This window comes from Rhea americana, unplaced genomic scaffold, assembly GCF_003343005.1.
Source record: "Rhea americana isolate MKP2758 unplaced genomic scaffold, rheAme1 scaffold_103, whole genome shotgun sequence".
NCBI classification, from domain to species: domain Eukaryota; kingdom Metazoa; phylum Chordata; class Aves; order Rheiformes; family Rheidae; genus Rhea; species Rhea americana.
Window position 1 is genome coordinate 2,759,956 of NW_028185073.1, and position 24,128 is coordinate 2,784,083.

The 24,128-nt window shown below is 37.6% G+C and overlaps 1 protein-coding gene across 1 annotated transcript in view; it reads left to right on the top strand.

Annotated features, from left to right (window-relative positions):
- Positions 1–24,128, top strand: part of GLDC (glycine decarboxylase) — a 40,049-nt gene that overhangs the window by 3,226 nt on the left and 12,695 nt on the right. Inside the window, exons 2-15 of the mRNA XM_085307159.1 lie at positions 4,685–4,820; positions 12,721–12,885; positions 13,838–13,915; positions 14,600–14,747; positions 14,957–15,153; positions 15,988–16,084; positions 16,860–16,965; positions 18,482–18,621; positions 18,943–19,023; positions 19,564–19,661; positions 20,163–20,247; positions 20,364–20,405; positions 21,474–21,616; positions 22,574–22,649. Of these exons, the coding sequence (XP_085163285.1) occupies positions 4,685–4,820; positions 12,721–12,885; positions 13,838–13,915; positions 14,600–14,747; positions 14,957–15,153; positions 15,988–16,084; positions 16,860–16,965; positions 18,482–18,621; positions 18,943–19,023; positions 19,564–19,661; positions 20,163–20,247; positions 20,364–20,405; positions 21,474–21,616; positions 22,574–22,649 (1,592 nt within the window). The remainder of the gene's footprint in view (positions 1–4,684; positions 4,821–12,720; positions 12,886–13,837; positions 13,916–14,599; positions 14,748–14,956; positions 15,154–15,987; positions 16,085–16,859; positions 16,966–18,481; positions 18,622–18,942; positions 19,024–19,563; positions 19,662–20,162; positions 20,248–20,363; positions 20,406–21,473; positions 21,617–22,573; positions 22,650–24,128) is intronic.

Here is a 24,128-nt window from a genome sequence, read left to right on the forward strand (position 1 = left end):
TTTTTTTTGTTTGTTTGTTTTTGAGGGGAGGGGAAGCCATTTTAGAGGTACCTGCTGCCATTAGCCCACTGATAATTCATGTTGTAAAACCACTTGAACGTACAGCTGAAAGTCAGTAGCAGTGAAACAGAACAAACTACCTGATTCTGAGAATAGTAAGTTGCAATCCCATATCTGAACTAATTCTGTGAGGGAGGCTTTTAAAGTCACCTTTCTCTGTAGATAAAGTTCAGAGGAAGAATGTTATTTTGAAATATCACTTATTTTCAAATCAATACTGATAACAAAGGCCAGCTGTCTGTTTGGTATATAATTGTTGGCTATCAGGTGGTGTTGTAGAGCTCTTTTTCCCACTGTCACTACAAGTACCTTTAACAATCAGTTTTTCTTTAGGTATTGAAGGTGCTTTAGCACATATAGTRACTGCCCTAGTTGAAGTAAAAGAACAAGCCACCTTATATAAGGGTAATCCTCTTTCTTTTATCCTTGTAAACCTGCTGTGTGTTTTAGTAATAGCTTTCCCTGTAATGCTTTTTTGTCACAGGCCCATCTTGTTTCACGAGTGTACTCTGTTAAAATTCAAAGACTTTATAGATTCTGATACATATTTCTACTTTTCAATTAGAATTTGAATTAAAAGAATGATTTTACAAACTTTACAATGACTCTTCAAAATATTTCAAATTTAACTCTAAAATTTTCTGTTGTAAATGTTAGTAACCTGCATAGGCAACTAACTGGGTCTCCAATCTAAGCATTTTTAAAATGCATATGATTCAGAAGTAGCCGTATTCAAAAACAGTTTGTATCTTCAAGTTAGTTGCTCTTGTAGTTAAATTAAAAATGGCAGTTAGAAAATAAAGCAATACTTAGAAGTAATTCTGCATGGGACTGATGTCAGGAGTCGGTTTTAAGTAGACGTTAGAGCTGACTTTGTCATTTTTGACTGGAGAACATATTGTACACCTGGGATCTCTACAGCCTGGACGATCACTGCCACAAACTGGGCTGGAATTTGCCTTCCCCCGCCACATTTCACTCCTCTTGGCACTTTTTTGCCGCTGCTCTCCGTCCAGCGGCTGGCAGGCTTTCAGGGTAGGAAGGTGAAAGCCAGTTGCTGGCCCTCAGCCGCAGCATGCCTCCCTCTCCTTACAGCACCCTCGGTTGCCTCTGCTGCCCAGGCAGGYTTGGCCTGAGCAAACAGAGGAGGAAGAGGAGGCAGGGCAGCAGATCGTGTTGGCTTTCAGCCCTTCTCATGAGGAGTCTCTAGCAGGACTCGCCATGTGGAGCATCTGCTTCTCCCAGGCCATTCTACGGTGTTATTACATGTCCGACAGAATTTGACAGCATTTCAGAGTAGTTTTACTTCTATTTAATTTTACTTTATTCCAGAGATGGAATTGCTGAAGCAAGGGAAATAAATTGCCCCTCCCCTTTTTCTGTTTTAAAAAACTTGACCTCAGAATTTAGATTTCTTGAAGAACTTAYATAACTCGAGCAGTATTACAGCAGAGAAATAGCCACTTCTCATCTGTTCTCTTGATTTCTTCTTTCTTCTCTCCTCCCCACCCCAACCCCTGTCTTAACTTCTTTGGGTACCTTGCTTCCTTGTAGATAYCTCACAGGTCCAAAGCAAAGCTACTATACTAGCCAATAGAACACCAGCATAAATAATAGCATTAACACTTCAGAACCAGATAATCCTTCCCTCTTCCAGTTTTCCTGATTTTTTKCCTTTGTTTTACCTGTGTGTGTGTGCGCATGTGTATGTATGAGTGGCACTCATGAAATGTCCTCACTGAACTCATAGTGAGAGCTTTCCACAGTTCTAAGATAGCAGTGCTACAAGATCAATGAACTTTATTCCGTGTACTGCCTCTGATCTTATATTCTAGTGTGTTGAGTGCAGGGAATAAAGATAACTGCAGTGACTTAATTGGCAATTCTTTTCTTGCTGAATAAGGTTCTTGAAGGATTTATAGACTATATCCAATAGAATGAATTCAAGATAAAGGTATTTCAACTGTGCTTCTTAGAAAACTGGAAACAGACAGCTGAGTGTGATGACTGGTTTCTTAATAGCATCTTTTTTTTCTAATTCTTTTCTGATTCCCTGTTCCCCATATTGCTTCCTTACTTTACCAGCTGGTGGTAAGAACTGAAATCATTAACCCAGCACTGAGGTCTTAAAACAAGCTATGCTTAAACCATATATATTGAAACCTTCCAAAATATACTAGTCTTGTTCATGTGTTCTGGCTTAAAAGAAAAATCATCAGCAGTTATTTACATGACTATACTACACCCGAAGTGTGGGGTTGTGGCAGAAAGGTTCTATGTTTCTAGGCAGTTTTTTTGATTTGGTGGCATTCTTATCTACCAAAATGGAAACTTAGCAATCTAATTTTGAATTTGAAAAATAATTTTTAAGCATATTGAAGATCACTCTTGCAGGTATAGCATTATTCTGTCTTTATATTGAATGTCCATTTACAGAGTGAACGTTGCAGTGTCAGACCCATTCTATAGTTCATGTTATGGGAATCTGCAGTTGAAAAATGGATGTGCTGGAATGGAGAATATGGTTACTGTGACCAGGAAGGAAGTGGATCGCAAGGCAGTGTGGGCTGGCAGGGATCTAGTTCCAACCTCCAGCCCAAAGCAGGCTCAGCCATGGGTTCAGACCAGGTCACTCAGGGCTTTAACCAGTTGGTGCTTGAAAATTTCCAAGGTAGCACAACCCCCGTGGGCCCTAGCTCTGCTGATGGGCTGTCTTTGATGGGGGAAAGGTTCCTTGTCTCTTGCTGTTGCCACCCACCTCTGTGAAAAGCCTGGGTGTATCTCCTTAATTTTCACTTTAATCCAGAACCTTATCGGTGTAAACCAAGCACGGATCTGATTACAAATTAAATCATCTTAAATCTACAAGCACGTATATTTGTTCTTAGAGAAGCCAGGCTGAACAGTCAAATCAGGGGCTATTGACATCAGTTACACTGGTGTAGAGCTCCTTATTGGTTGTAAGTATCTTACTAAAATGTTGCCTAGAGCTTTGATGAACTCCTTCAAGGAAGTGTTCAGCCTAGGGTAAATTGGAAGGGCTGTTTACCCCAGATCTCTTCAAAGAGGCCTACCAGATGTAGAAGATGAATACTGAGACCTGCTGCTGTTGCCTTTGTAGTGACCAAAGGATCAGGGCAAGTGAAGTGAAGCAGAAATGGAGGGAGTGTGCCCTCCAGCACTGTCCTGATTAAAAAGCTAGTGATACAACTTTCTTCACATATAATTCTTATATAAATATTGTAATTAAGAAATATAGTCTGTGTTGGAATCTGTATATGCAGCTCTTCTGGATGGCATGTGGGAGCTTACTTGCTGCCTGAGCTGCTTACTGTCTCACTAAGCTTTATGCTGTATCTCTTGAATCCATTTGGGAAAACGTGGTATTTCAGGGAGCTCTAGCACAACTTCAGTGTTTTCCTTTGGCGGTTGTTAGCTATGTCTGCTGTGAAATGACTCTCAGCTTTCTAGAATAATCATCCAATCAGGTTAACAAAAGAAACAAATAGCATCTGGCACATAGTACAATATTTCCAGTATGTGTTCACTACAGAAATCTTACTCTTAATGCATTTTTTGTGTATGAYATTGGGCTAGTGAGCAAGTTAAGTGCTGTCCAGCTTCTGCCTTTAACTGAATTTAGATTTAAATGAACAAATGCAATAGCATTTCCAAACAAATTGTTGAAATTTCAGTTCTGCAAGAATATAGAAGCTATGCACGGAAATGCCTTTCATCAAAGTATTTGTTTGATAGTGACAGAGAGGAAGAGGTTTAAAATGTTAAAACTCACTATAAACAAAGTACATTTGTCTGAAATAAGTTCTGTAGGAGTAGTTTGGRGGAGTGGAACTGTTTACTACATTTCAGAAACTTTGCCTTGGGTATTGCTGAGTTCAAGTTCAATGAATATAGGACCTGAGAGTCCCCGGGGGAAAAAAAAAAAGAAGTATTTTACTGAAAACAAGAAATGTATTTATAAATTGATTTAACAATGATGAGTTTTGAAATCAGAGGTTTTGATCAATAAATAATAGAGTATATAATGTAGAGTTATTATTTATTATGTGTCTGAGGAAGAAACTATTCAAAGACCGCCATCAAACAAAAGGCAGCCAAAAGCCACTTCCCCATAACACCAACTATTTCTCTTGTTACGGCTTTCACATTGGTCAGAGTCCTCTGATTGTTCAGTTGTTGCGCTTTTGACACGAGTGACATTTACATTGTTTAGGATGTGCGGTGTTTTATTCAATGTTAAAAAAAGAAAAATTCTCCGAAATGAAATATTTATGGTGGAACTATTGAATATGATTAATGTGAAAGAAAACTGAAAATGAAGCTGTTAACAAATATGTTTGTCCAGTTGCATCCAGAAAAGTCACCTCATAGAGAGAGAAAACAAACAAACAAAAAAAAAAMCCACCAGAGTTAGATCCGGTAGAAGTTAAATTTTCCCATTACATTTTACCAGATTTTTTTTTTTGCTTTTCCTGTTCTTGTTTGGTATCTTTTTCTGATACAATTTATTTACTGCATTAAGAAAAAATACAAGGCAGTTTAGTTGAAAACTGTGCTAACATTATATGTAACTGAACTTTTCTGCTATTACTTTTTCAATTAGGTGAAAATGAAATCCTTGAAACTCTGTACAATATTGCAAGCAAGAACGATATATGGAGGTCCTATATTGGCATGGGTTATTACAACTGCTCAGTGCCTCAGCCCATTGCACGGAACTTACTGGAGAATGCTGGATGGTAATGTACAAGATTTCYTTATTAAATGTATATGTATGAATACCTGCTTAAATTTCATTTTATATCTCATTCTATAAAAGATTTTTACTTATTACATAGACTCCCATGACTTCTGTTCACAGCTTATACTTCTTATGAACTAAAACATAATGTTTTAATTTGCTTTAAAGGAAGTATGCAGATTTAACTATAAATAAAACTATTCTTTCTTAGATTCTGACTAAAATTAAAGAGCTCTCTCCTCCACTAATGTGTCCGATTATGGACACAATAAAATGCTATGCAATGCTCTGATTATGGTTTTCTTATGAGGTTTTCTTATACAGTTTTGGAAATTTCAAGTGTTTTTTAGGTTTTGTTTGTTTGTTTGTTTGTTTGAGACCAGAGAGCTTCAAAAGTGTGAACATATATCCACAAAGTATGCCTCTCTTTAAGCAAATAACTCAGTCCTCTGTTTTCTGAGAACAGCTTGAGAGTGTGCTTGATAATTATTTTTTGAATAGACTGATGATTTAGTTGTTTAGGATAAGCCAAAAAACAGTCTGTCAGACTTGAATTTTACTATTTTTTTAAAACATAAAATGGAAAAATCTTTCAGTGTGTTCCTTTATATATTTTGAGCAACATTATTCTAAATAGTAAAAGCTTTTTGTCTCTCAAAGGACTTTTCAGGAGAAAGGTTCTAAAACTTGGTAATAAATACTCATTTAGCTTTGGATGTTATTCTAAACATCTGTAACTCAGAATTAATACATCAGAAAAATGAAAATGAAATTCTGTCCACCAGACTGAATGGTGCTAATATCATGCATTGTCTCATTTTGAAGTTCCTGTGTCCTTTTTTGCAGTATAGTTATATCATAATTAACATCTTTATTACTGAGCAATTTTTGCTTGAATAAAACCAATGTTTAAAGAGATAATTAAAAAGTTGAATCAAATTAGTTACTGTAAAACTCATTGTTTATTAAGTACTTTATTTTTATCAGGTTAACCAAATATTGCATTTTTACAAATAACGACTGACATGTACTTCATGTGGGTAACTGTATACATAAACTTCCAATCCTGTTTATTATTACACTTTGTTTTATTTGTGTATCATCAGGCTTTTGAATTAAGAAGTTGCACACTGACCAAGAAGGCACAGCTATTTCTAGGAGTTGCACTTCTTAGACTTGAGGAGTTTATGAAAAAAAAATTGCATTGCTAGAGTGAAAAATAAGAATGGTTAAAGTAAATGAATTGAAATAAATTGCGTGTTTTTAAATACTAAAAAAAATTATATGATGTTAGTAAAGCACCTGTGAGAGTTTATTCAAAAATCTATTCTTGGACTGTCTTATAAAATCAAACTAGAATGCTAAAAGCTAAACCTGCAGAAGGTTAAAGTAAATTGAGTTTGCTGGAAAGGGAGAGATAAAAGCAAGCTTCTTAGCCATACAGACTTTTATGGACAGTGTGTCAGAAGTCAAGCCTCTTCTCGCACATCTGCTAAGTGTGTATCTTTAACATCTACCCATTACAGCTTCAGGGGAAACGCTGCAAGTTAAGGCTTTTTGTTTCTGCTCAATTCTTGTCTTTCACATGATTTGTTGCTTCTCATTGCTTGACCTTCTTTAGAATTGCTCACGAAAGTCTATGAATACAGAAATGAAGGACATTTTAGTATTTATGACATTCAGACTTAGTAGGAGGAGGTAGGAAGAAAAGGGGTAGATTTCAGGAAGAAACTGTTTAGAACAAAATGTATTTTCAGCTGGAAATGGGACTATTGACCCACACTGCATTCTTTAGAAGTTTGGTCAGAAAATCTTCCTGGATGTTAGATTCTGCTAAGAAAATAGTCAGCCCTGCTGGAGTTTCAAAGCTTTTTGAAGTATTCAGACAGTGGTGTACAAGATCTTTATTCACAATAAAAATTTGAATAGCTGAATTATTTTGAGATAAAATTGTCTGACCAAAGCTAGTACTAATTAATGCCTGGGAAGTTGGCATTCAAGAATACCTTGTATTGGTAGCTTTTGAAAAAGYATAGGTATCTTTCTCTCTTAAGTCTTAAACCCATTTGAAACTGTATTCTTGAAAGAAGCTACTTGAAAATACTTAGAGGAGATGCTCTTCAGACAATTTATTTTATCCAAAGAACACTCTGATTCAAAGTTATAAAATAAGCTGCAAGTTTTTTGTAGTGGACTGTTGCTTGACAGAATGCCATAGTTACAATTCCAGTTTCCTAAGAAAAGGATTTGTTTGCAGAAGGTGGAGGATGGGAGGCTCTTGTTTTTGATCCTTTGTCTTTTTGGTCTTAGTTATTTTGTATCTGCAAAGTCTGTAACTAATAATTCCCTACTAACCTTAGGTGGAAGTCTTAGAAATAAATGATTTCAATAATTGAAACAGCTCACCTGCTTACTTTGTCCCTAAATATTAAATTTGTAAGAATAAAGAAATAAGAATGTGTTCCAGGGATATCAGCAATCTTTACATCAGTAGACTGACTCATTAGCAATTAGCACTCACCTCTCCTGAAAATCATTGCATGCCTTGGAAAAATGTCAGATGTGTACTCCAAGTAACTGATTTCTACTTCCAGAAAAGATTCAGAAAATTGCACAAGCAACTTGCAAGCATGCCAAATTTGACGGGAAATTAAATATTTTTTGTGTGAAGTATTTAGAATTTTTATGCTTCTTTTTTTGAAACTGAAATTGTCTTTCATAAACATGCCATTTCATAAGACTATTCAGCTCTCAGATAGATGGGTARGTTTCAGGATCACCTTTATAACAACTCTTCAAAGAATCATGAAGTGCCAAGTGACATGTCTGGAACTCTACAAACAGTTAGGGCACTGGGGAATTTTGCAAGTCAGGTAGAATCACTTCAAGTTGGAAAGCCACCAGTTGCACAGCTTTGCTGCAATATTTTTCTACACTACAGTATTTATATATTGCGTATTTATGTTAAATATGGATGGCTTGCAGGGGGAAGGGAGGGAGGGATCCAATCTTGYCCTTGCTGATGAAATTCAGTCCTAAAATTCTAAGAAGTCAGATAATTTAGAAAATTCATGTACTGTGGCTTTCAGTTTTCAAGTGTTTAAGGTGAATGAATTATCTCTCTATCTACCCCTCAACCCCCCATCTGACAACAGAAATAAATGAAGTTTAGACTTTGGCTTACTGACTACATACCTGCAAAAATTAACCAAGAACTAGTTCACTGAGTACTACTTGGTGATGGTGTTTTCTGAATCTTTTTTGTGATCCGCCAAACTTTAGGCAAAGTAACAGCAAGAGCTGGCTTTAGTATAAAGAAACTGTAACTGCTAATTCTGTGGTTAATGTAGTCTGTTTGTTTCTTTGTTGAATGTAAAACTATTCCATCTTCAAAGCAGGAGGACTTCTGCTCCTTTCTCAGCCAGGTCTTTCGATCAGCAGCCTAGCCTTTGGCTGGAAGCATGTGTTTCCTGGATACTGCTTGCCTTGCTGCCAGTCTGTTGATCCCAGTCTCCAGGGGCTCCGAGGACACATAATATTACCTCAGAGTCCTTTAAAACATTCATCAGTATCTTAACGTTTGTATTTATACAAATCCTTTTGAAAGTAGGATGTGGTAAAGGGCAGAAAACTGAACTAAAGCAAAGAACTTACAAAAGCGAAAGCCATTTCCCCTCAGACTTTTGAAAGAGCTGGCACTGACTCAAGAAAGAGTCCTTTAGTTTCTCATGGAAGATTTCTTTTGTATCATGACCAGTCTGCCTTAGCTAACTTGGGAATGTTTGTAGATATACCTCTAGGCAGAAAATACTGACTGAAAATGATTATTTTCCACCAGTTTGACTGAACAAGGAGCAGTTTATATTCCTTGTCACAATAGTAATTCTTCCTCTTTTTTTAATTTGAACATTGCTGTTACTGGACTTGAATTAATAGCCATTTGAACAAGCTTAAGCAGAACAGATTTTTTTTTTTTTTTGAATAAGAGCCATTTGATATGCTCTTTAGAAATTTTATTTATTTAAGTTAATTTTAGAAAGTCATTTTACAAGTAACACAGAAAAGTGGTTAGAAAACTTCAAGCAGAGACTTAGTGTCTTTTAGACACTGTCTAGTCCTACTTCTCAGGAAAAAATACAGAATCACAGAATCATAGAATCAGTAAGGTTGGAAGGGACCTCTGGAGATCATCTAGTCCAACCTCTCTGCTCGGCAGGGTCACCTAGAGCATGTTAGACAGGGTTGCATCCAGGCAGCTCTTGAATATCTCCAGAGAAGGAGACTCCACCACCTCTCTGGGCAACCTGCGCCAGTGCTCCGTCACTCTCACAGGGAAGAAATTCCCCCTCACGGTCAGGCAGAACTGCCTGTGCTTCAGTTTCTGCCCATTGCCTCTTGTCCTGTCACACGGGACAACTGAAAAGAGTTTGTCCCCATCCCCTTGACACCCTCCCTTCAGGTACTTGTACACATTGATCAGATCCCCCCTCAGGCTTCTCTTCCCCAGGCTGAAGAGGCCCAGCTCTCGCAGCCGTTCCTCACAGGGCAGGTGCTCCARCCCTCTGATCATCTTTGTAGCCCTGCGCTGGACTCTCTCCAGTAGCTCCATGTCTCTCTTGTGCTGGGGAGCCCACAACTGGACACAGGACTCGAGSTGAGGCCTCCCCAGGGCTGAGTAGAGGGGCAGGATCACCTCCCTCGACCTACTGGCAACCCTCTTCCTAATGCGCCCCAGGATAACACTGGCCTTCCTGGCCACAGGGGCACATTGCTGGCCCATGGTCAACCTGTCATCCACCAGCACTCCCAGGTCCTTCTCTGCAGAGCTGCTCCCCAGCAGKTCAGTCCCCAGCTTGTACTGGCGCCTAGGGTTATTTCTCTCTAGGTGCAGGACTCTGCACTTGCCCTTATTGAACCTCAGGAGGTTCCTCTCTGCCCAGCCTGTCCAGGTCTCTCTGAATGGCAGCACAGCCCTCAGGTGTGTCAGCCACTCCTCCCAGCTTGGGATCATCGGCAAACTTACTGAGGAGGCACTTTGTCCCCTCATCCAGGTCATTGATGAAGARCTTGAACAGGATGGGACCCAGTACTGAGCCCTGGGAGACGCCACTAGCCACGGGTCTCCAACTAGACTCTGTGCCACTGATGACGACCCTCTGAGCTCTGCCCTTCAGCCAGTTCTCAATCCAGCTTACTATCCACTCATCCAACCCACATTTCCTGAGCTTCTCTAGGAGGATGTTCTGGGAGACWGKGTCAAAAGCCTTGCTGAAGTCAAGGTACACAGCGTCCACTGCTCTCCCCTCATCTCCCCAGCCAGTCATTCCATCMGAGAAGGCTATCAGATTGGTTAAGCAGGATTTCCCCTTGGTGAATCCATGCTGGCTACTCCTGATCACCTGCTTTTCCTCCACATGTCTGGAGACGACATCCAGAAGGAGCTGTTCCATCACCTTTCCAGGGATGGAGGTGAAGCTGACTGGCCTATAGTTGCCTGGGTCCTCCTTCTTGAAGACTGGAGTGACATTGGCTTTCTTCCAGTCCTCAGCTACCTCTCCAGTTCTCCAGCACCTTTCAAAGTTGATGGAGAGCATCCTGGCAGCAACACCCGCCAGCTCCCTCAGTACATGTGGGTGCATCCCATCTGGGCCCATGGATTTGTGGATGTCTAGCCTGCCCAGAAGGTCTCTAATCCTTTCCTCCTCAACCAAAGGAAAGTCTTCCCTTCTCCAGTCTTTCTCCCTCACGTCCAGGCTGCAGGATTCTTGAGGGCTGCCCTTAGCAGTGAAGACTGAAGCAGAGAAGGCATTCAGTAATTTTGCCTTCTCTGTATCCCTTGTCGCCAGGGCCCCCGCCCCATTCAGTAGCGGGCCCACATTTTCCCCAGTCYTCCTCTTGCTGCTSATGTATTTAAAGAAGCCCTTCCTGTTGTCTTTGACATCCATTGTCAGACTCAGTTCCAGCTGGGCCTTAGCCTTCCTCGCTGCATCTCTACAYACTCTGACTGCATTCCTGTAATTCTCCCAAGCAGCCTGTYCCCTCTTCCACATTCTGTGTACTTTCTTCTTCTGTCTGAATTTGGCCAGGAGGTCCTTGCTCACCCATGCAGGTATCCTGCCTTCTTACTCATAGAGATGCACCGCTCTTGAGCTTGGAAGAAGTGATGTTTGAATATTAGCCAGCTCTCCTGGACTCCTCTTCCTTCAGGGCCTTAACCCATGAGACTCCTCCAAGTTGGTCTCTGAAGAGTCTGCTCTCCTGAAGTCCAGGGTTACCATCCTGCCTGTTGCCTTAATTCTTTCCTGCCAGATCCTGAACTCCACCATCTCGTGGTGGAGTCACTGCAGCCAAGGCTGCCCCCAACCTTCACATCTCTAACCAGTCCCTGTCTGTTGGTAAGGACAAAGTCCATCAGGACACCCTTCCTATATATTTATAGGAAAAAATATATATATATATGAATATATATTTATAAACAAATCTCTTTGTAATTTAAATGTCTTCACCATGTGCTGTAGAACACTTAAAATGGATGAAAATTTGCACTAATATTGGATGGTGTCATTATTATTAACAACATCTTAAGAAAGTTGCTTTATCCTTGAAAACAAAATAAAGAAAGAATTTGCACAATATGAACAGATGGAACTTTAAAGTCTTCTAGCAAAATTTACACCCAAGGTTAATGTAAGGTGTAACTTTTTTGCTACTAGATGTTACTTTTCCAGTACGGATTTTTTTCCCTTTGTCTTTTCTCATTTTGCACCGGTCCTTAATTAGTAATGGTTTAATAGCACAATGTCTTTGTCGAAATGAAAAAATACAGCATGTATATGCAACCTTAATTAATACCTCATTTTTAGTAGCTGATTATTCGGTCAAATATTAACTAATGTCCTTTAAAAATCTGTCTTTTTATCTCCTTTCAACTTTATATGGGGCTTCAGCTCCCAAGTACTTCAGTGTCTCTTGAAAGATGATACCTTCACTCATGCATCATGAAAAGCCCTTTCAAAGGTCCAGAGCTTACTAGCATCCTTTCAGTGAGAAAACTGAAAAACTATGGCTATGCATGTTCCTACTTGTCACTTGTTTCTGGAGTCTCCTCTGGATTCAAAGTGACATAAAATCTGGCCTGATCCACCCTGAAATCCAGGACCCTAGAGTTCTGGAAGTGAAAAGAGAGTCTAATCTCTATTTTTGCCTTTCATCGCTGTGTTTCTGGCCTTCTCTCAGCATGCTGTGCAACTTTATTTATTTATTTTCCCCTTTGTTGTTCTAATGAGGTGTTTCCCTGGCTGTAGGCTGTCTTTAAGGAGTAGTTTGTATTTCCTTTATGCCTTTATTCTTTCAATGATATCAAGTAAAATTCGGGTCAGTCTTTCTTCTCTCCAATAGCAAAAATGCAAGTTGTAATTTTACAAGAAGTGGCATAATTCTGAGCTTGACCCTGCAAGGTGCTACATTCCTTCTCTCCCATAGGAGTGGAGAATACTCAGTAAGTAAGGACTTTAGAAACAGTATGTTGAAAGATAACAACAATACCTAAGTATGACTGAATGAAGCGTTCTCATTCACATACTGTGACTTGACTCATTTCTCCCACACTCAGTTGACTGCAACTTTGAAGTCCAATTTCCACTTGGTCTTCCCCACCCAAAAAGAGTACTCATAGAAAGAGATAAAGTTTATCCTGTAAAGAACTAAGTCAAAACCAATATGAAAAATATTACTGTCGTGAGAGCCTGAGAATAAATTACAACACTCTGAAAATAGSTGGTTTAAAACAGATTTTCGTGTTAATGATTGTGCTTTACAATATATATGCTTTTTCCAGCAGAATAATTCTGTTATGCATTTCTTTTCAGAGATCTAAATTCAGAATTCTTTTCTTACAGGGTTACCCAGTATACTCCTTACCAACCCGAGGTTTCTCAGGGCAGACTGGAGAGCCTGCTAAATTACCAAACTATGGTGTGTGACATCACAGGAATGGATGTGGCTAATGCATCTTTGCTGGATGAGGGGACAGCTGCTGCAGAAGCCATGCARTTGTGTCATCGGTAATATGTTTAAATGTATGGCTAAATTACATAATCAGAGGGAAATTTGGGAGTTGGAAAGGCATCTCACTTATGCAGGGGTTAGGCAGATGAGTGAGCTGAAGTAGAGCGTGGCCTTTTCACTGAGCAGATCAGTGGTCAACCATGGCCCGTGTTATCAGTCACAAAAGAAGCTTTTGGTGTTGCTGTGAATGTTCAGCCTTGTGTGTTTGTCTGTGGTATGAATCTCTTGCAACCATGAGCAGTAAAGATGTGAAATTCAAATTTTGTTTAAAAGGAGATTGGAAAAAAACAAACAAACAAAACAAACAAAAAAACCACACACACCATAGTAAGCCTAATATTGGTATACCAAAATTTACTTTCAGGGATCTTCATTGTAGGGATATTTGGAGGGGGATCTGCAAACCAAAAATTAAATCTGAGGGAGGTTATTGAAGGTCAGTGCAGGTATGTATATCCTAAAGGAAGTTACATAGCCGAGGTTGTATTATAACTATTCAGTTGTTCAACACATCAGTCTGATGTAAGGTCATGTGTCAGTCTCTATTCCACTACTTCCACTACATCCACTATTTGGATGGCACACGACTGGTTATTCAGGACAAAAAAGGGAATTTGTATTAAAAATTAGAGTGGTATTCTTCTTGCTTGCATTTTAAAAAGTATGTATGAATGGAGGCATTCTTACTGTTTAAGTTGGCTCCTGATTTTGCTACACAGCCTATTTTAATTGTTTTGCCATGTATAAGTATCATTTGAGTGTCTAAGAAGAACCTTCTCTTTCTAAAGGGAATATGATTCTCATTCAATCACATTTGAGTTATGATAACTAAAATTTATAATTGCTTTTTAGTTTAGGAAGACTCATATTTTAAAAGGCCTTTGATTTTATTTCTGTGGAGAAGAATATATCCTTGATGGTTGCTCTTTTCTTTTTTCTTTTAAACAGGCACAATAAAAGAAGGAAGTTCTATGTAGATGCTCGATGCCACCCTCAAACAATAGCAGTGGTCCAGACTAGAGCCAAGTAATGTTTAACTCAATTTTTCTCCATTATATTTTCACTTATACGAGTCACTTTTGATAGCTTTATCACATGCCTAATGTGTTTGAGATGTAGGATTACTCTTTTTCTGCAAAATAAATACATAAATATGATACTTAGTATTGCTTCCACTTTTCCATTTAAGTATAACCAAGGTAATCCAAGATGTTTAGAGAGAGAGTTAACATATGACAACAAGAAAATATTTAATTTTCTTTCTAAGTTCTTCAGAAAAATATGTGTATTTTGTTATTAAATTCAATCTAACCATTTTTAGTTAGGAAATGACTTACCCTTGATAGTAAAACTTTTATAATGAAAGCTAAATCCCTTTTAAGTTTACAGTTTGAGGTAACTGTTATAATACAATATTAATTGGGTGTTCAAGTTAAATTTGCTAAAGTGGCAAAATGTTGAAATCAAGTAGTACATTCACTGTCTGCTCTGCTCCGTAATTCTGATGGTGAAATAAAAGCAATTCTTCTGTACTGTGTACCACGACACCATATTCTCTCAATATTATTTAATGATGCAAAGCAGGTGGAATTCTCTGAAAACGAAAATTTCCCTGAAAAAAAATCATAGMTCTATGAAAATATGTTAAATATGTCTCTAAGACAGGAAGCAGCTTGAATGTGTTGTCTTTTGCATATTTTTGTTTTGCAGTTACACTGGTGTTATTACTGAGCTCAAATTACCACATGAGATGGATTTCACTGGAAAGGATGTCAGTGGTGTATTATTTCAGTACCCAGATACTGAAGGGAAGGTGGAAGACTTCTCTGAGCTGGTTGAAAGAGCTCATCAAAATGGGGTAACGTAAATTTTACTTGGCCATTCAGGTTTCAGTCTGATTCATTAAACAGCCATAGACGTAGACACCAGATATTGCATGAGATACCACACAAAGGTTATTGTTATGCTTCAGCTCCTGACGAGGTATACCATGTTCAAATTTAGCTCTACGGCAAGCACTGTTCCTTCAGAAAAGAGGATGACTGCTCTACCCACTTCTGTTTTCAGACTCTTGCCTGCTGTGCTACTGATCTTCTGGCTCTCTGTATTTTGAGGCCTCCTGGAGAGTTTGGGGCAGATGTTGTCCTGGGTAGCTCCCAGAGATTTGGCGTGCCACTCTGCTATGGGGGACCCCATGCAGCATTCTTTGCTGTCAAGGAAAACCTAGTGAGAATGATGCCAGGCCGCATGGTGGGAGTTACAAGGTAAAGACTGCCTTTAATGTCTTTGTGGAACTCACAAAGTTTCAAAACCTTATATACATATACATATATATGTATATAATATGTACATACATACATATGTTCAACACATCAGTCTGATCAGTCTGTACATATTATATGTACATATTATATACATATATATGTATATGTATATATTGATGGGTTTTTCTTTTTTGTGGCTGTTCTGAAAATTTTCATCCTACTAAAGTATATTAGATTGAGTCTTACCATCCAGCTTCGACATGTTAGTAACTCTACAAAAGGATATCTTAAATGATGGATTGGCCAGATCTTGTTTACTTATCACATACAACATTGTTGGAGGAGTTATTCTGATATGTAAATTCTGCATGTTCTTTCCTAGTATTGTTAGAAAAAATACATCCTTCTTGGCATTTGTTCAGCTTTATTTCTGGGTTACTAACTAACTAAAATGATTACAGTTGTTTCTAGCACTCTAAGTTTTGGTGTGGTTTGCTTAGAAAATGCACTGTGTGCTCTGCCTAATCAGACACATCAGCCAAGTATGATGTAAATGAAAACGTAGAGACACCAGAAAGCTCTTTGGAGCAAGTTGTCTTGTTAGTAGCACCATCACTGGAAGAGGCAAATGGCAGCAGAGTTGCCTGTTCCCTCTGTCCTATTTGGCTTCACGTGGGAGTACAGATCCYATGTGCTGCCCGTTCAGAGACATATCTGTCCCACCTTGTGTTTATTCACTTCAGCAACTTTCTGTCTCAGGTTAGCAAGCTCAGAGCCCCATCTCTTAATCTACCATGATTTAAAGTAACAGAAACATTTTCTTTTGTGACCTAGAGATGCAAATGGAAAGGAAGTGTATCGACTTGCTTTACAAACACGAGAGCAGCATATCAGAAGAGATAAAGCTACGAGTAATATCTGTACAGCACAGGTAACTTGTCAGACTTTGTTTTCAGCACTAGAAAAGATGTAGCTAAACCATGAGACTATAGCTGTAACAACACAGTGCTTTGAGTTAGCTTTGCTTTTGTGAGTTCTAACAAAGGGAATTCTAACAACTGAAAATTGCCCACACAAAATAAAAATTCTGTTTTGAAATTGATTATTTGTAGAAAACCAGAAATTATGGCTGTTTGATCAAGTGATTTGATACAGAAATTTTATTACACTACCAAATAGCTATTTTACAATAAAATGTCATGATTAAACTAGTAATTGTTCCAAATAGTTGTTTTTGGCATGTATCCACATATTTTCACCCTGACAAGCTTAAAAATTTTTCTGTTCCTATGAATGCTTTGTTCATGCTCTCAATGTTGTGCTTTATTTTGAGAAGGTTTTAGTAATTACTTAGCATTCCTGAGATATTTCATAAATGTTATATAGCAAGCCCAAATAATGAGCTTCCTGGATTATTTTTTCTTGAGATTCTTCAAATACTCACTCTGTAAGATGCAGTAGTAGTTGAAGTTGTTTAAATTTATGTTAATTATTGAAATATTTAAATTTCAAAGGACATTAATTTATCAGTGCTTACAGTTTCATAACAATATTTTGTCTTTCCCATTGCTTGTCTTGTGGGCTACATGTAGTCAAGTGTAACATCAGCTGAGGATATATAGCAGTCTCTGGGTGCTAAGGAAACTTTCTGCTAAACTAACATGAAATAACCTTTGATAATGTTGTAAAATCTGCTTGGATCTTAGGCTCTTCTTGCTAACATGGCAGCCATGTTTGGTGTCTACCATGGTTCTGATGGATTAAGGCATATTGCAAGGCGGGTACATAATGCTACTCTAATCTTGGCTGAAGGTGAGTTTATAGGTGAAAGATTACAGAAATTGATCTTAACTCTTTATACCTTCTTAAACAGCATCCATCAGTCTCTTGACAGCGTGATGTGTTTTAGCTCTCAACTATAGAGATAACAATTTTATACAAAATCCATAGCTAATATATTTATATTCTTTTGCCAATGAAATCCAAGAATAAGGCAGCCATATGATATGAGCTTGAAAGTATTTATTTCCTTAGGAAACTAAGAGAAGTCTACATAGCAAGTCTCTGGCTGATAAGATTCAAATGCTGTTTTCCAGGTGTAATCACTTATATCATTCTGGTTTACAGTAATCTGCACAGGGTATTACTAACGTCTGCAAATATAATTAATAATTGAGATTAAAGAAATAGAAACATTTCAGTTAAACTGGGTGTAGAATCATAGTGCTATGAGCACTGAGGTCCCAAAACTTAATAGCTGTCTGAGAGCACAAAATATTTCTGTTTTGCTTTGTTAGCAAAACCTGACTGAATAGTTCTCTCTTGTTTTGTACAAATGGCTGCAATACAGGTGTCTGAAGAATGTCTGGATTCAAAAAGTAAATCTTGCACAGCTGGATAAACATACTATTTATCTAGTGCAACTGCTGCTATTAATAAAAATATTTGTGATCAGCAGAGGGCTTCAGTGCATGTATTGAAAGGTCACTGAAAGCAATGACAATCGTACTCCATATGATTTGACCAATGGATTTTATTAATAACTGGAGGGGGTTCTAGCAAGCATTGATTTTTATATTGGGGAAGTTCACACCAGTGTAACTGCAGGAAACCTCTTGCTTCCCTTGGTGAAAAATACTACTTGAGAATATGTCTTTCCATACCATGAGTGAAGATTAACTGTACTAAAACAGTAAGAACAGTTGTGTTAAGCTGGTTGAGGTGGTAACATACACAGACTGGTCTTGACCTTCTCCTCACAAGCTTGAAGAGCGCTGTAGTAGTAAATGGTGATGGCAGGGGTGCGGTGCCTTGGTGGATGCTGTTGACCAGCATGGCTACTGTTGCTCTCAAAAAGACTGGTCCTGGGAACTGAGGAAGGATTGCCCAAATTACCTATGCTTTATTTGCCAGCTTAGTCTGAAGAGCTGTTGCTGCTGTGTAAAAATCTAAGCCTCTTGACTGCTTTTGCCAAATTTTATGATAGCTATATCCATTTATATAATGTTGTTTTTCTTTCAAGCCTTGTGGGTTTGTGTCCTTATTCCATTCATATACCAATTCTGCTACCAAGGTATATCGCAAACTTGATGTATCAGGAAGAATTGTAGATTCTATATGTATTATTAATTAGGTCTCAACCTGATTTAGATGCATTTCATGCAGAGTGACATACACTAGAAAGCTGGTGATTTCATTGCTATATAAACAAGGGAAATGTCTTACTTTATCATCTAATRGCATTTACTTAAGAGAAATGTAGCATTGTTATGGCAGTATTGTATACACAAGCAATATAGCAGCTAATAGAATTAACTGTTTTTTATAGGTCTCAGACGAGCTGGTCATAAACTACATCATGATCTGTTCTTTGATACCTTGACGATCACATGTGGATGCTCAGTCAAAGAAGTTTTGGAGAGGGCAGCTCTCAGAAAGATAAATTTTCGGACTTATAGTGACGGCAGAGTAAGCAAATCTCTAAACCTATAAAAATTTTTATAGTATTACCTTTTTACATTGTTTCTTGTCATTACATGTGCTAAATGGAACAAAAGTAGTTAAGTCCTCTTGCTAATTGGCTTAGATACCTCATTCAATTATGAGGATAATATAAAGAATGAAATTATGAAGTGAGGCACTAAACTTCTGGAAATACTTGTTGCTGTCCATTTCTTGCCTATTTGAAAAGATTATCTGTTTGCTTCACTTTAAATATGCTACTAAATGCAAAGCACAATACCCCTGGATTTGAGAGCTCTGAGTAATTACTCTTGTTTTTATCCATAGTTTGGAGTATCACTTGATGAAACTGTAAATGAGAAAGATCTAGATGACATACTATGGATTTTTGGTTGTGAGTCTTCAGCCGTAAGTAGACGGTAGATCGTATGGATTAAATTCATCTGAATGTTTCAGTAACTCAGTGAAAACCAGAACTGCTCTTTGGGGCAGTGATTCCCTGTAGCATGACTGTTGTATACTGGCAATTTCCAATCTTCCCTTGAAGAAAGAGATAGGATGAGATGAAAATGATCTATGTAACCGAGCACTGCCATTCTGTGATTACGATGCTTAATTCCTTGGATCAACTTGTGTTGAGGCCGTTAGTTGTTTTGTGAGGGTTGGGACATAGTGGTCAATTATTTCTCTCCTGCTAGAATTTTGTTGCACATCTTTGACATTTATCAGCAACACTTCCAAGATATGTATTGCTGAGATCCCATCCTCTTTAATATAAAGCTGTTGAAATGCTAGATATGTACAGGTGTGTATGCTAATGAAGTTTGTAATCTAAAGAACAGTCTAAATTTTGTGTTAAGCTAATAGTATAAGTGAGTTCTGATGATAATTGACTGTGGGAAGAAATACCTCTGAAGATACTTGACTTTGTGTTTCTTTGTGTCAAAGGAACTAGTTGCTGAGGGTATGGGTGAGGAAACCAAAGGTATTTTCAGCACTCCATTTAAGAGAACTTCCAAATTCTTGACACATCAAGTTTTCAACAGGTTTGTGAAATTACTGTATATCTGATATTTTAATGGAAGCAGAAAGTATCTCAGTTTCATAAATTGTACAGTGGTCAGCTGGAGTTTCACATCTGTATGGACAGGGTCATGCATTACTCCAAAACTGTCTGATAGCTTTTTTAGATTGATTTTCAAGTTTTAAATGAACAAAACAATACTCTTCGTCACTTGGGTCATGTGTTTGTCTATTAGTCTGCTACATCTTACAAGCAAGAGTTTCAGCATATAATATTGCTGAACTTAGTAGAACCTTTATATTACATATCTAGTGATAATGTTTGTGGGTAAATGATGATAGATGTTTTTCATCCAAATTGTTCTCAGCAGACATGAAATACAGATTTGGAAAGAGGTATTTAATATATAATAAAAATTAAAAGGAGAGGCCTACTCAATCTTACTTCTTTTTTATGCCATTTCCTATTCTAGAGCTTGTTTAGTTAATCTACTTGCCTTAACACTGTGTTTTGTATTCTTCAGCTATCACTCCGAAACAAATATTGTCCGGTACATGAAAAGGTTGGAAAACAAAGACATTTCCCTTGTTCACAGCATGATTCCTTTGGTAAGTATTTACCAAAAAGACGGTATTAGGCATCATATATATATATATATATATGTATATATATATATATATATAAATAATTATGTATACACTGATACATGTGTTTGTATTTTTAGGGTTCCTGTACAATGAAGCTCAATAGTTCAGCTGAACTTACAGTAAGTTGTAAAAAACTATGCGTTWTTTGAGATTAACCTGAAATAAACCATCTAGTCAGTCAGGCAGAGTCGTAATAGATATTAGAAGTGCAGATTGCTTTTGATCTAAAACTCCAACTAGAAAATAGATTTGGAAGTAGCCAATGGCATCGGCTCCCTTTTCTGGCAGGAAAAAAAAAGAAAGTTTCAAGAAGTGCTGTAGGAGCATTGAAACCAAAAGATTGTCTTTGAAGACAGTATTCTGGAAAAAGATTATGAAAATAACTTTTGCAATTAGGCATCAAACTCCCATTGAATTCAAGTGGTATTGCCATACCTAATTTCTAGTTGCTTTACAAATCTTGGCATAAAATGTCAGAAATAATAATAAAAAGACTATTCATAGCTTTTTGTCTACTTGCCAGTTTTTAGTTTAGCACTCCTTTTTTTGATCTGATGAACTGGAGTTTCTAGGTACCTTCATTTTTCTAGCTTGTAGCAGCAAAGGAAGCAAAGCCTTGGCTATGCCCTTCAGGGGTTGATGTTGCTGTCCGACTCTGAACGGGTTTCCTCTGCTCTCTCCAGRTTGGCTGCTTGCTTTGATCATTCAGTAGATTTCTTCTGTCCCTTTTTCTCTCAAACCCTTCTGTGCATCTCATCCTTCTACTTGTTTGTATCTGGTATAGTCCCTTCTAACTAAAGTGGAAAGCAACAGAGCTGCATGCAGCTGACACGGAGTATTAGCTCATTTACTGCTTTGGTTCTCTCCTTTTCACTTGTGATCAGAGCTCTACTTAAGTGTAGGTGTCCTGGAAGGAGAAACCAAGAATTTTGGGGATTGGCAATAATAGAAGCAGCACTTGAGTGTTTAAAAAGAAGTTAATGGAAATCATCCTATCTTGAGGTCAGGAGTTTACCTTGCTATACAAGAAATACTTTTTTTTTTTTTTTTTTTTTTTGAGCACAAAGCAGCTTTTCTTTCATTCGTGGAGTTTTAACAACAGAACAGTTGTTTTCAAGTTAATGAATCTTTACATTTTAGTTGAGAAACATATTATAGTCTTTTATTTACTTATTTATTTTTTTTAGCCTATCACATGGAAAGAGTTTGCCAACATCCACCCTTTTGTGCCTCTGGATCAGGCTGAAGGATATCAGCAGCTTTTCAGGGACCTGGAGAAAGATCTGTGTGAGATTACAGGCTATGACTCAATCTCCTTCCAGCCAAACAGGTAGAAAAATTTTTACTGAACAGCTACTCCTTGACATGGCTCAAAAAACTTCCTTCTAAGAAAAATTTGTTAGCCAAAAAATGGTTGAAGTTTCTAGAATTAARTTTCACAAACAAAAGTCTTGAATACAAAGCTGTAATGACAGGATTTATTTTTGTCAAAACTGCAGAATTGTTTTTTGTCTGTTTCCTTCCAAAAGTTTAATATTTAGGGACAGTAATTAGTCTTGGTCTTTTCAATTCTTTTAATCATTTTTTTTTCATATTTTCTTCTTTTTGAAGGCTGGCTCCTTCACTGCTGCTTGCTTAGAATGGTGATGTTAGGTTTAATTCATATRAAGATATCAGCAAAGTTTTGAAACTGGAGTGAGCAGGCTCCTTTAGTGTTGTTAAAAGTGATATCTGATGCACTGGGTAATCCTAGGTTTGACTGGAGAGTTTCTGGGATCTGCATGCGCAATGAAATAATTAAAGCAGATGTGAATGAGCGCTGTTGCTCTTTCTTTTTGCTCTTGCTGTTTTTTGTCATCTTTAATAGTTCTGATTACAAAATGAGTAGCAAGGACTTATTCAGGCTCTTGGGATCCCACCAAAAGAGTTTTGTACGGCTATACGTGTTCTGCGTTACTGTGCATTTCAGCACTAGTCTTCCTCTCTGTAGTAAAGAAAGCCTCTTGCTGATTGAGAAATGGGGATCAACTCAGCAACCAAAGGGACTGAACCTAGTGCTGTTAGAATATAAAACACCATAATGTTTTTCTATGACGTGCTGTTCGAAAAAGATGCAGGAGCTGTTAATCAATGTTTGTGCACTTGCAATTGAAGCTATATCTTAATTTCCTATCACTTACTGAAGGTCAGTAGGAAGGATTAGAACAGGATGATTTTGAAGTTTCGGTACCTTACTGGTACATTCTGGTTCATATGTTTGCATAACAGGCTTTGTGTTTTCTTACAGTGGAGCCCAAGGAGAATATGCTGGTTTGGCTGCAATCAAGGCTTATTTGAATGCAAAAGGAGAACGTAATAGAAGTGTAAGTTTCCACATTTTTATRGAGAAGAACTTTGAGTGGGAAACAAAAAGGAGAGATGGTGCAGTAACTAGGATTAGCATAGGACTGGGGAAACTAAGTTCTGTTTCCTAGTCTGCCACAAGCCTTCAGTATTCCCTGCTTCCCTCACAGATCATGTGTACCATCTTAAAAGTGTTCCTTTTTTATACAGTGAATGGGAACAGGACTTCTCTGAAATATGACTCAGAGATTCACTGTGATTAATCCAGATCCAGATGTCCATGTCCTAGAAATAAAATGGGCAATGACAGTTTCCTAATTTTTCAAGATGCTATGACATTCCTTCCCCAGCTTTTTTAAGTATAAAGGGAATAAGAATTGAGTATCTAAAACTTCTGATGTTTGGAATATCAGTCTATTCTTGAAACAGTCACTGAACACTCCTGACAGAAGTAGCAGGCAAGGGTCTGGTGAACCGTGGCACATAAAACAGATTCATAAAAAATATACAGGTTCATCCAGTTCTTGTCCCTTCAAAGTGTCTGATAATTTTAGCCCTCTAGCATATACAGAGATAAACTTGCTTCACCCTGGCCACAATACCACAGATGAAAAGAGTAATTTGGTTGTGATTCATTAGGCTAATTATATATAGGTAATGTTTGAGTCAAAAGGCTTGAAGGGTTTTTTTGTTTATCTTTTATACTCACCACTTGAAACTTCGACCATAACGAATCACTTCTCAACTGTATTATTGGAACTTATGAAAACGCAGTTCTTGTAGACCTTAGAGACGACAGCAAGCATTCCACAATACTTATCCAGAACATGCTTCCAGTACACATCTTTTTGCATTCAGGAACTTCCTGACCCAAAGGTGCTGTTACTGGATTCTTTTTCCCACAAAATCTGATCAAATTTTTGATATTTACTGCATCTTGGAGAAAAATGTCTGTCTGTGGCTTCATCCTGCATTATATGTAGAAATAATTCATTTTTTTGAATGTTTTTACTATTTTATCCAATACTTTCTCACTCGTCAAAGATGATGCACTATGATATCCTATTCACAACCTACATATCACATGGTAATGCTGAAATTTTTGTTATATTCTTCCTCAATTCCAGTTGATTCCAGTTATATGCTCTTCTATCTCACAAAAGCCATCTTAAAGGTTTGATTATCATCACCACTTTTTTGTCCCTTTTCCTTTGTTCTCTTTTTCTTTCTAACTGTTAACATGCTATTTTTCCCCTCATAATACAAGACCTTTCTGAATGGCAGTAAGTTCAAAATTACAATCACTGTTTCATAATATTAAGATCTTTTCTGTTGCATATTATTCTAGATGTATTTGTGTTCAATATCTTCTGTTTTCATGTGCATCACTTGGTACTTGCGGGATCTTTCTCAACTATGCCATCCATTTTTTAGCATCCTGAATAATTTCAGATTTTTGATCAGGTATTTGTCACTCACTGTTCATCTCTTTCTAAATC